This window comes from Lampris incognitus, chromosome 16, assembly GCF_029633865.1.
Source record: "Lampris incognitus isolate fLamInc1 chromosome 16, fLamInc1.hap2, whole genome shotgun sequence".
NCBI classification, from domain to species: domain Eukaryota; kingdom Metazoa; phylum Chordata; class Actinopteri; order Lampriformes; family Lampridae; genus Lampris; species Lampris incognitus.
The window spans coordinates 32,886,898-32,900,386 of NC_079226.1; the positions used below are offsets into that span (position 1 = coordinate 32,886,898).

A 13,489-nucleotide genomic window follows, 5' to 3' on the forward strand; every position below is an offset into this window, starting at 1 on the left:
CTGCCTCCACTATTACTACCTCCACTATTACTACCTCCACTATTACTACCTCCACTATTACTGCCTCCACTATTACTACCTCCCCTATTACAACCTCCACTATTACTGCCTCCACTATTACTACCTCCCCTATGACTACCTCCACTATTACTGCCTCCACTATTACTGCCTCCACTATTACTGCCTCCACTATTACTATCTCCACTATTACTGCATCCACTATTACTGCCTCCACTATTACTACCTCCACTATTACTGCCTCCACTATTACTATCTCCACTATTACTACCTCCACTATTACTACCTCCACTATTACTGCCTCCACTATTACTACCTCCACTATTACTGCCTCCACTATTACTGCCTCCGCTATTTCTACCTCCGCTATTACTGTCTCCACTATTACTGCCTCCACTATTACTGCCTCCACTATTACTGCCTCCGCTATTACTACCTCCGCTATTACTGCCTCCGCTATTACTCCCTCCACTATTACTGCCTCCACTATTACTGCCTCCACCATTACTACCTCCACTACTACTGCCTCCGCTATTTCTACCTCCACTATTACTGCCTCCACTATTACTACCTCCACTATTACTGCCTCCACTATTACTGCCTCCACTATTACTATCTCCACTATTACTACCTCCACTATTATTGCCTCCACTATTACTGCCTCCACTATTACTGCCTCCACTATTACTACCTCCACTATTACTGCCTCCACTATTACTGCCTCCACTATTACTACCTCCACTATTACTGCCTCCGCTATTTCTACCTCCACTATTACTGCCTCCACTATTACTGCCTCCACTATTACTGCCTCCGCTATTACTGCCTCCACTATTACTACCTCCACTATTACTGCCTCCACTATTACTACCTCCACTATTACTGCCTCCGCTATTTCTACCTCCACTATTACTGCCTCCACTATTACTACCTCCACTATTACTGCCTCCACTATTACTACCTCCACTATTACTGCCACCACTATTACTGCCTCCACTATTACTATCTCCACTATTACTACCTCCACTATTATTGCCTCCACTATTACTGCCTCCACTATTACTACCTCCACGGTTACTACCTCCACTATTACTGCCTCCACTATTACTGCCTCCACTATTACTATCTCCACTATTACTACCTCCACTATTATTGCCTCCACTATTACTGCCTCCACTATTACTGCCTCTCGCCACTAGAAAATGATGTCGCGGCACGGTGGCACAGTGGTTACCACGGTCACCTCACGGCAAGAAGGTCCTGGGTTCAAGCCCCGGGGTAGTCCAACCTTGGGGGTCGTCCGGGCTCGTCCTCTGCGTGGGGTGTGCATGTTCTCCACGTGTCTGCGTGGGTTTCCTCCGGTGGCTCTGGTTTCCTCTCACAGTCCAAAGACATGCAGGTCAGGTGACTCGGCCGTACTAAATTGCCCCTAGGTGTGTGTGTGTGTGTGTGTGTGTGTGTGTGTGTGTGTGTGTGTGTGTGTGTGTGTGTGTGTGTGTGTGTGTGTGGGTCGGTCCTGTGGTGGTCTGGCGGGGTCCTGTGGTGGTCTGGCGGCCTGTCCAGGATGTCTCCCCGCCTGCCGCCCAGTGACTGCTGGGGTAGGCTCCAGCATCCCTGCGACCCTGAGAGCAGGACAAGCGGTTTGGATAATGAATGGAAAATGTTGTTTGTATGGTAATTTCAAACTTCATTACAAAATTGTGAATTAAAACTTTATTTATTTATTGTAAATGACCTCGCACGACCCATCTGCAGCACGGCCCACCGGGGGGCCGCGGCCCTCACTTTGGGAACCACTGTTAGATGAAGTGCCCTACTTATCAGTAAACAGAATAGAAAACCTCAGCAAAATAAGACAATACATCAGCAGCACGCCAGGACAAAGCTACGTTATCAGCCAAGTGGACTCGTGTGGACAGCGGCAGCACAACAAGACCAAACCCGCGAAGAACCGGTTTGTCTTACCTTCACAAGGGCTTTCTCTCTTCTCTCCTCTTCGTCGCAAACGCCTTGACGGTGTCTTTAAAATCCGCGGCCCAAAGAGTGTCGTGCTCGGTGGACATTGGGCTGAGTCAGTCTCTCTTGCTGCGTACTTGACCGCGGTCTACTTTTAGCAAAGGGGAGTTTCGAGAAGGTTCCCTGTCCACTCGCACTGCCGACTGGAATGATGAGGAAAAGGCGCAGAGCTGCTGTGTCCCCTATTAGAGGGAAGATGGTTTGCAGTTTTCTTCGCCTCAAGGCTTTAAGCGGTTCAGACTACCGATGTCTTCACCTCATTGCGCACGAACTCCCCAAATGTAATCCCTTCTCTCACAGTACTGGTCATGGCGGCGGGGAAAATATATAATGTAATTTATAGTCTATCTAAAATTGAAGGAATCTCTATGCGTCTGTCTGTATGTATGATGTCCTTCGATTGTCTCGACAACCATTCATCCGATCGACGTCACACTTGGCGGGTGTTTTGCTGAAGACCCAAGGAAGTGCAGGGTCGAGTGTGAAATTGTCAGTGTTGGGCAAGTTACTTTCAAAATGTAATGTATAACATATTACTGGCTACTTTCATTTGACAGTAATACGTTACTTTACACTATTACTGCCTGTGTACAGTAATTCGTTACTTATTGCACTACTAAAATCCTATTAGAAACATGTTCTATTACTTAGTTACTTCTAAAAGTAATGCATTACTCTAATCCCACACACTGGAAGTTGTTTGGATGAGCGGTTCTTGAGAAAGCTGCAAGCAGTAAAGTTTTTAGCGAAGTTAATTATAAGTTTTGACTCATTGCTTCTGCTTCTTCACTTCTTTTATTACTGTATTTTATTATAATTTATTACATTATGATTATTGTTATTATTATTATTTTGGAATTTTCCCCGATTTTCTCCCCAGTTGCATCTGGCCAATTACCCCCCTCTCCCGAACTGTCCCGGTCGCTGCTCCACCCCCTCTGCCGATCCGGGGAAGGCTGCAGACTACCGCATGCCTGCTCCGATATATGTGGAGTCGCCAGCCGCTTCTTTTCTCCGGACTGTGAGGAGTTTCGCCAGGGGGACGTAGCGCATGGGAAGATCACGCTATTCCCCCCAGTTCCCCCTCTCCCGAACAGGCGCCGCGACCGACCAGAGGAGGCGCTAGTGTAGCGACCAGGACACATACCCACATCTGGCTTCCCACCCGCAAATACGGCCAATTGTGTCTGTAGAGACACCCAACCAAGCCGGAGGCAACACGAGGATTCAAACCAGCGATCCCCGTGTTGGTAGGCAACGGAATAGACCGCTGTGCTACCCAGACGCTCCACTATATTATTATTGAGTGTCCAATGGCATTCTTATGCATGCTGATAAAGGTGAATACTCCGTTCTTATTCTTGATTTAAGCGCTGCCTTTGATACCATCGATCATGCCATCTCATTTGATAGGTTGGAGAGCTGGGTTGGCATTTTTGGTACAACGTTAAATTGGTTTCGCTCTTATCTGACTAATAGGTATTTTAATGTTTGTATTAACAATAATGTATTCTCATCAGCTCCCCTACTGTATGGAGTCCCTCAGGGGTCTGTCCTTGGGCCAATCCTCTTCTCTTTATACATATTTCCTCTGGTTCATTTGTTTAGTCACTTTCAAGACATGTATGCCGATGATACTCAGCTCTCTTTCTCTGCCAAACCCAATAACCTGAATCAGCTGTCCTCCTTCCATGATTGCTTAGCTGCCACCAAAGACTGGATGCCCCTTAACGTCTTCCATCATCTAAACCCTGACAAAACTAAAGTTCTCTTAATTGGTCCTGAGAACTTTGCCACTGCATTTGTTCAGTTTACTGGTCCACCTCATTCCGATAACATCGAGGGTGGTCTGGCGGAGGCCTCACCCATATAGCGTTGACTGTGTTTTTGGTGTGGTCGTGTGGCGTGCAGGGAGGTGTGTCGAAGGTGGCTGGGAGAGCTTGCATTGGATCGGCTGGGGGAGTTTAGTCTTCTGCGTCTGGTGCGCCCGGGGACCACGGCCCTGCGTGGAGCTGCACCCGAGGAGGAAACGCCAAGGGTTGTAGCGGGGCAGGCTAAACTAGCTGCTATCCTATGCAGACAGGCAGTTCCAACAGTCATCCTGGCGTTCGCTCTCTTGAACAGTGGATTTTTATTTTTTTTGTTGATATGTTGGATATACTATGTGTTCTTGTAGTTTGGATCTATGTTTTTGTCATTGTGTTGTACTGCTGTCGGCTGGGGGAATCGATATTTCGTTTCATTTCATGTGCGCAGGCGCATGGGATGAAATGACAAATAAATGTTCCCGATTCCTTCAAACATCAAACCTACTGCTAAAAATCTTGGTGACATCTTTGACCAGAATATGTCTTTTGATCACCATGTCCAATCCTGTTTTCTTCAGCTAAGAAATGTTGCAAAAATCAGAAATATTTTGTCTTTTAGGGATATCAAAATATTAATGCACGCTTTCGTTTTCTCCCGTCTAGATTACTGTAACTCCCTCTACTCTGGTCTCAGCCAAGCTACTTTAAATCATCTCCAGTTGGTTCAGAATGCAGCTGCAAGACTACTAACTAGAACTAGCCGTAGGTCCCATATTACTACCCCTTGCATCCCTCCATTGGCTTCCCGTAAAATTCGGAATAATCTGTGAGATATTACTGATTACATGTAAAGCACTGCATGATCTTGCCCCCATTTGTATTTTTGATCTTCTCATTCCTCATCCCCCCCCGACTCCTCCGATCCCCAAACCTCGGTCTTTTACCCCCCCCCCCCCCACCCCAACTGCAAAACAAAAGGTGACCGCGCCTTTGCAGTTTTAGCCCCAAGCCTCTGGAATAATCTTCCCCAATCCATCAGATCTGCCGAATCTTCGGACTGTTTTAAGCGGTTTCTAAGAACCCATCTTAAGCAAGGCTTTTTATAGATCCCCGTCCCTGCCTTCTGTTTCGGTTCATTTTTAGCTGTGTCTGATACTCCCTGTGCCATGTTTTATATTTATTCAGTTTGTTTTGTGTATTTACTTGTATTTTTTCTGGACTGAGTGTATAAAGCACTTTGTAACGGTGTTTTTAAAAGTGCTATATAAATAAAGAAAAAAGCTTTACTTACTCTACTATTGCAGCCCACGTTGTTGTTGGTGGTGGTGGTGGGGGGGGATTGCACCCATAGTTCTTCACTTTCGTCGCCAAGCAATCGGCCCGTGCGGAGCCCGGGAGGTGACACGGACAAAAACCCCAAAAACAAAACAAAAGAAACAAACAACGCATACAGCGCGCGTGCGAGTTGTAAGTCGAACAGGCACGTTTTATTTTAAACGTTTTTTTTTAAGCTAATGTCTCGTGAGGCCGCTGGTCCTTGGTTGGAGGTCCGGTTCCGGGGCCCGGTAAGCTCGTGCATTAAGGCGCCCATGCACACACGCCTTTCTAAGACACCCTCTTTAAAATACCTGCCCACAATAACAGCTGTCATCAAAAGGCTCATAAGTTGTTTTTCGTTTTTGTTTTTACTTTTATGACCTAATCTATTATACACCACTGTACGTGTCGCCTAATGGTATGATTAACTATTGTTAAGAGATTAAAGAATTACAACACGGTTATTAAACGTGTGGGCCATCTGCTAATTGTTAACAAGTGTGTAGGTGCTCTGATGATCACGTGTTAAAGATGCTCATTATAACGAGTTACCCGACATCTTAACGAGAACCCGGTGTTTCTACACAAGATACGGTTTCAGTCTAATCTCGATTCCTCGCACGCATGCGTTTCTTTTTTATAACACACTGCTGTTTCTCACCTAAAACACACAATACACACTTACAGTCGCCTGGCTTCCTCTACCGAGGGGTTGCAGAGCAGGCTGTCCTGACGCAGCATGAAGCGCAGGAGGGTCCCATCAGGGATGAAGACCCCCATCAGCTTTATTACACCAGTCCCCCGCTCACAACCAGAGATGCCCCCCCCCCGTCTCTCCGTTTCCCATGGTCATTGTAACGAGCTTTATTGGCAAGACAACAGTGCTTATGAGTATTGCCAAAGCTGATAACAGATAAGGAAGATAAGTGACAGTTGCTGGCCCAACATAAACAATAACAACAGAATCAACAGCTTGAACACTTTCAATCACGAGGCCACGAGGAAGACAGCGGCACAACAAAACCTGCGGGTCACAATTTATCAGTGTTACTTTTCAATAACTTATTCGCTTTTCTTCTTTTTTTTTGGTTAGGCGTGATGGTTTACTCTCTCTCTCTCTCTCTCTCTCTCTCTCTCTCTCTCTCTCTCTCTCTCTCTCTCTCTCTCTCTGATTCCATTGCTGTTTGAATCTGTGTTCACACACACAGTTGTAATACCTAAATTAAATTAAAGTCAGTCTTCCACAGATTCTGAACCGGGCCACAACCATGATCATCCCCCTCATCTCCTCTAATGCCAGCAAATGAGTCACAGTTTATTGGAGATGGCAGGCCATTTACACACGATGTGTCCATTTTAGTGGGATGGCAGAGACGCGCGCGCGCGCGCGAACAGCTCTCCCTTTCTCTCTGACATTCGCATATGCACAGGCGAACTCACACACAACTCCCCTCTCTCTCTCTCTCTCGCTCTCGCTCTCGCTCTCTCTCTCTCTCAAGTTTACTTAGAGGGCAAGAGAGAGAGAGAGAGACCTACAAATGGTGCAGGGTAGAGAGACAGACAGACAGACAGACGGACTGACAGACAGACAGACAGACAGAGAGAGAGAGAGAGAGAGAGAGAGAGAGAGAGAGAGAGAGAGAGAGAGAGAGAGAGAAAGAGAGAGAGAGAGAGAGGCAGACCTGAGTAATAGTGTTTAGAGGAGCCTCATGTCTCCGTCTGTCTCCGCAGAGCTGAGCTGGGCCTGTTACGGCGCAGAAGGCAGCTGTCCAACCTGTGTTGTCACATATGTTTGATACTCCGTGATGCAAGTGGGCCAATTAAGAGCGTCCCGTGGGAACGTTTGGCAGCAAGCGTTCCATCACAGAGCCCCCCCCCCGTCTCTCTCTGTCTCTCTCTGTCTCTCTCTCTCTCTGTCTCGCTGTCTCTCTCTGTCTCTATGTCTCTCTCTCTTTCTGTCTCTCTCTGTCTCTGTCTCTGTCTCTCTCTCTCTCTGTCTCTCTCTCTCCCTCTCTGTCTCTCTCTCTCTCTCTCTCTGTGTGTGTGTGTGTGTGTGTGTGTGTGTGTGTGTGTGTGTGTGTGTGTGTGTGTGTGTGTCTCTCTCTCTGTCTGTCTGTCTGTCTGTCTGTCTGTCTCTCTCCTGCGGAGTGCTTTTGACAGGTGCCTTGACAGGACGTTAACACGTGTAACCGAGATGAGAACGGAGTAAATAAGGTTACAGATGTCTCTCTGAAAGCTGGAAGTCCATCCAAGGTGACAAAGTGAGGTGTGGGCTGCGACACGATTCACTTGACACCGTGTGGAGCGCTTTGGAAGACCGTTAAAAGTTACCCGAATAGCGGAATCGCTCGGCTTTAAGAAAAAGCGAATTTACAAACGAGGGCTCAAATGTACTTGAGACGACTTGAGCCTGTAAGGGGCGACGTACACGGGCGCGTGTATTCTTCCCTATCAGCTAGTTTGATGCCGTAACCCGCCACAGCACAGCGCTCTTTCAGCGCGGCGAGCTGTGTGCTCTGGCACGCAGCATGAAACCCAACAATTCTTACACAGACCACACAGTTCCGGATGTGACGTTGTTATCGCGCCAGTTGGGGGCTTCGATCGGCTCCCAAGGGCCCCATTGACCCCCTCACACGTAGCAATAGCATTCTTTATGTGGATTTTGCAGTGCAGAGACAGTGTGTTCCGAGATCGGGCAGGAATGATTCACCTTTTCGTTGTCAGCTACTCCTCTTTTTTTTTCTCTTTTCTTTTTTTGGCAAACTTGTGTGCAATGACTTATCGTCTAATTAAAAAGATCACAGACTCATTTGCAGGCAAGGTGGGTTATGTGCCCTCTCCCCCATTGGCGCACAAGTCAATATAGTTTGAATATGTTACTTTTATTTACCCCCAGGATCTGGTCCTGGGTTCAAGTCCCGGGGTAGTCCAACCTTGGGGGTCGTCCCGGTTCGTCCTCTGTGTGGAGTTTGCATGTTCTCCACGTGTCTGCGTGGGTTTCCTCCGGGTGCTCCGGTTTCCTCCCACAGTCCAAAGACATGCAGGTCAGGTGACTCGGCCGTACTTAATTGTCCCGATATGAATATGCGTGTGTGTGTGCGCGCGCGCGCGTATGTGTGTGCGTGTGTGTGTGTGTGTGTGATGGCGACCCTGAGAGCAGGGTAAGCGGTTCGGCTAATGGATGGATACTTCTATTTATAAACCTGGTTAATTCATCGAAAGGCGTTCCGCTGATCACCTGGCTGGATCCGCGTCCCTCCTTGCCACCACCCTCTCATTTTGGGTGTAGTAAAGCCGCCGCCTGCCGGACAAAGGTGGTGCGCTGATACGCATGCGCTCTAGCGGCGCCGGGGAGCCAGCAGGATGCAGCGCTCACTCCGGAGACGCGCTTGTGTGGCACAGTGCGCCCCGAGCAGCCAGAGCGCAGGGCTACAATGAGCTTCTCCGTCTCACCGACTGATACCCAGCCACTGTACCAGCCTCTGACGACCGCACACACAGCCGTCACCCAGCCCGACCGACAGCACCGCCCGCCCGCAGGATGCCCGGGGGAAAGAGAGGGCTTGTGGCACCGCAGAATACTTTTTTGGAGAACATCGTCCGGCGTTCAAGTGGTGAGTCCGTGCGTCACGCTCCGCCGAGCCGTGCATTCATGTGCTTGTTGTTGTTGTTGTTATCAAAAGCTGCAAAACGTGTGCGCTTTTTTTAGCAACCGTATACAGTGATCGCGTTTTTCCTAAAAATAGACTGCTTGCGCGTGACTCCGCGTCTCCTTTTAATGCCACGCATGTTGGGATAACAGTAAAAATGCATGGACGGTAATCTAATTTGCTCAAGAAAAACAAGTAAATGCAAAAGTAGGCTTTAGCGTGTTCTTTAACTTGTATTCCTCTATGTGCAAATTGATGAATAACATCGATAAGGCCTACCCCTAAAAAAAAGCTAAAACCATCTGATCAATAATTTGTCGTCAACTTACCCACCTCCAATCCCTCTCTTATTCATCTCTCGGCGGTTGCGATTGTTTTTTGGGTTTTTTTGTTTAAACGAAACGCTTCAGTTTTTGACCCGTGGCGGTTGTTATGTAATAGGGGCGCATCTCGTTTTTAGGAAGTCAACGAGCAGGTGCGAGTATGAATTACAGTTCCTCCGGGGCGAAAGAGGGGGGAAAAAGTTGTTTACGAGGCTCCTTCGTTTTATCCATCCCCCTTAATTTGTGCAGTACCGTGAAGCTGAACTTGCCGTTATTTTAATCAAAGTGAGGCGGTGCGGCTCCCTCGTCCTCCGCTATAAACCGTGGCGTTCTTGGCTGGAGATCCGTGCTCTCCACTCAGATTGATTGCTCCCGTTTTGTCCCCTCCGAGAAGTCACGGGAGTAATGGGCCGGGATGGAGGACAGGGGCCAGCCGGGGGCCAGACGCCTCTACATGTCCAGCATCGTGTCTGAAGGCATGCGGGGGGGTGGGGGGTGGCACGTGATCTAGCAGACCCTCCCCCCGGCTTTAACGCTAATTGGGGGCGGTGATTGGTTGAGTTGGTGTAGTAATTTCTGCATGAAAGGGCTCATAATTAATGGGTTTGGTTTTAACGAGGAGATCGGACGAGGTCGACGTTATTCCGCCACGCAAACAAAATGCTGCAGTTTCAGAGCTGACCGAGGAGGTAGCTAATTGATTTAGTGGGAATAGTTCCCGTGTACCGAAGGAAAAGAGCACACTTAAGTGAAGCCGAAGTGGCAGGGGGCCAGACGAGGGGGTTGATGGGGTTGTTCTGCGTTTAGGCTGGCCACTTTGTGTTTTGCTCGGCTGTATGATACCAGCAGGCGTGCGTAAGGCGCTGCGTCCTCCGGCTGAAGCCATGGGGTTGTTTTTAAAAGAAACCAAGAGTCCTGCGGTGTGCAGCGCTGTCCAGGGAAGGATTTTCACGCCTCCGTGAGCAGGACGTCTGTGCCGCAGCACTCCGGTTTTCAGAAGAACATTACAAAGACTCCAGAAATAGGGGGCAATGGTAGGCTCAACATTTCAATAAAGTGCATTTAGAAGATTTTGTATTTGTCCCATGAAAAAGTTTGATACCAAGGTTGCAATTTGTTGCCCCCCCCCGAGTATAAGTGGGGTGCATATATGCGATGTTTGTATTTTGCATTTAGTGCATTTGCCACGAGCGCTAGAATTAGCCTCACTTCCTCGACGGTGTGCTCGGTTGCGACAGTGTTGTGAGTGACGTAGAGCAGAGCGGGATTGCCGTAAAGGGGGTTGAAGACGGGGCAGAACGACGAGAAAGTAGTGCTTGAGTTACGCCGAAAAGTTAAAAAGTTAACAAAACGAACAGCCCAAGACTGGACATGGGATTATTATAACAATAAACACCGAAAGGGTTTATTACAGCCAACATTAAAGGCAAGCGACACTAAGCCGTGTGAAAACCCAAGGCGAGCAGCTCCCTGACAAACGCTGCTGTGGCCGCGGAGTAATCATGAAAACGAGCGAAATTCCCGGACAAAAAGTGCAAGCTAAGGGAATAAGGCGGAGGAGTTTTTCCAGGGGGGGGGAAACAAATTAGAGCCGCTGAAGTACAGACTCGACTGTAGTCCCAAGTAAGTCAGCCTGACTGAAAAGACCTTGCAAGAAGAGCCGGGTGCACGTTGTGTTCTCGTGCCGATGTTGTGCTCCTTTATGACATTTGACAGGCGCGTACTCCTTTATTTGTTCTGTTCAGTATCAACACATCACAGACACTGGGAATGGCGGTGAAAGCGTGGCTGGCGAGGAAGGGGTGTACGCACTTTGACCTTACATAAGTCAATGGACATTAAAGCGCATGGGTGAATCCACTAGAGATGCCTCGGAGAAGGAGGTGAATAGTCCCTGTCGACTTGCATATACCGCTGACCGCGCAATTGCATAAGACAAAACGGCACAAGCAGAGAAGACTCCTGCAGACGAAGACACCTTGCCCGAGATTCGCCTCGAGATCTAGTCCTCTCAAAAGTCATACCTGCTATTGATCAACGTGCCTGTTTAAGTAAGGGTTTAATACCAAACAATACAACTCCCCTCCGCTTTCCTACTGAGCTATGATTTCTTTTTTCTTTCTTTCTTGATTTGGTAAACACGTCTCACTTATGTGTGATTAATTTTCCAGTCACAGAAATGGAAATGGCTTGATGCATGCTCAGTAATCCAGGTAAGAAAATCAGTTCATCTGGACACAACGTTTATTGACAGACACGTCTCGTCACTCAACTAAGTGACATCTTCAGTCTAAACTGACTGCAGGTATCCCCACCCTGCATTGCACTGTATTTTCTCCCTAGTTGTATCCAGCCAGTTACTCCACTCTTCTGAGCCATCTCGGTCACTGCTCCACCCCCTCTGTCGATCCGGGGAGGTCTGCAGACTACCGCATGCCTCCTCTGATACACGTGGAGTCGCCAGCCACTTCTTTTCACCCGACAGTGAGGAGTTTCACCAGGAGGACATAGTGTGTGTGAGGATCACGCCATTCCCCCCAGTTCCCCCTACCCCCCGAATAGGCGCCTCGACCGACCAGAGAAGACTCTAGTGCAGCGACCAGTACACATACCCACATCCGGCTTCCAACCCGCAGACACGGCCAGTTGTGTCTGTAGGGATGCTCGACCAAGCCGGAGCTAACACGGGGATTGGAACCGGCGATCCTCGTGTTGGTAGGCAACGGAATAGACCGCCACACTATCCGGACACCTTACAAGTTATATTTCTATCCATTAAATTTTTACCCCCCACCCCTGACCCAATGTACCATGCTCAGGTTTCCACTGCACCCCACCTGTATCTAGAGGCCCTGGAGCTCCTACCAACACCTTCTGAGCAGAACAGAAAAGTTCTCCTCCCAAACTGCAACACTCACCTTCAGTATCCTCCCACCAACCTGGAGCTTTGAGAAGAAAGCGGGACTCTCACATAATGGTTAATAACCTGCCAAACTGACCGCAAGCACAGAAGAGGTTACCAGCTGCGGGGGAAGCTTTACCAGCGTTCATCTCCCTCCCTCATTACCAGACTGGTCCTGTGCCGAGTGCCTCCAAACAAATAGATCATTAACGTGTGTAGCTCTGACAGAGAGCGGAAAACAACTTAGCTGTTAGTCATTTCCTTCGTTGATTGTACCCACCGCAAATGTTTTTCTGCAGTGCTGGTATTTCCCAGGCTGCCTACCTTCATTTATTTACTGGATAATCGGTGGGTAGTTTGTTTAGACTCAACAGTGAGGGTTGTGGGTGGGGAAACGGTCCGTTCCCTTCACACTCTCCGTAAAACCCACAGTTGGGAGTCGGATGAAATGGAGATAATGATGCTTCAGGCTTGGCGAGATGGTTTGGTGAAATTGTCTCCCAGTCAGGGGTGGGGGGGGTTTCAGTCCCACTTTGTGGTCCATATTCCCTCTCTGTTGCTCCCACTCATGACACTTTCAAATCATACTTAAAAGCCCATCTGTATCCCCTCACATCTGAGTGGCGCTATGTTTGTCTTGTGTGGTTTTATCCTTGTTGCTGTGCTTTGTTGCTATGTTTTTCTCCTGTCTTATCCGTTGACATCGTACAGCATGTTTTTGCTTGTTAATTTGTATGTTGTGCAGCTTTGGTCAATGCTAGTTGTTTTTTTAAATGTACTGTTTAAATAAACTTGACCTGACACAAGAGGCCATAGCCGTCTTAGCGTCATTGAGCAAGGCACTTAACCCTTTGCTGCTGCTGCGGCGGCGGGGTGCTCTCTTAGCTGGCTGGCCTGTATCCAAACCACAGGGTGGGAGGTTTATTTCCCACAATTTGTGGCATAACAGAGGATATCAAATCCAAATAAAGCTCACCCCACTCATCCTTCGTCAAAAACCCTGTTTATAGCCAGGAAACCGGTTTACCGTCTGTCTTGCTGCATGCACCGTAATGCAGCAGTGGAAATCTGGGAAAGTTGAATCGGTTCATTTGGACACAACGTTTATTGAGAGAAACGTGTCATCACTCATCTAAGCGACTTCTTCAGCCTAAACTGACCGCAGGTATCCCCGCCCTTATAAACAACACAGGTTGGGGATACCTGCAGACACTGATGAGGTCACTTAGATGAGAGACTTTCTAGGGTTTGCTGTATAGCCGAGGCTCAGCGTTTTCGGTTTTTACCGATTTTCACTGAAAAATACCCAAAAGTGGTTCCTGTTCGTGTGGGGTTATGTGACAGTGTCCTCTTGTGGCGAAATTCGGCATGCTGGATGACTTTGAAAATAAAAACCGAAAACGCTGAGCGTTGTGTATAGTTTAGCAAGTGAGGACAACTGGTTGTGTTTGT

At 48.2% G+C, this 13,489-nt stretch overlaps 1 protein-coding gene across 1 annotated transcript in view; it reads left to right on the forward strand.

Annotated features, from left to right (window-relative positions):
* Positions 1-8,703: 8,703 nt before the first annotated feature.
* Positions 8,704-13,489, forward strand: part of kcnh5b (potassium voltage-gated channel, subfamily H (eag-related), member 5b) — a 173,144-nt gene continuing 168,358 nt past the window's right edge. Inside the window, exon 1 of the mRNA XM_056295501.1 lies at positions 8,704-8,776. Within this exon, the coding sequence (XP_056151476.1) occupies positions 8,704-8,776 (73 nt within the window). The remainder of the gene's footprint in view (positions 8,777-13,489) is intronic.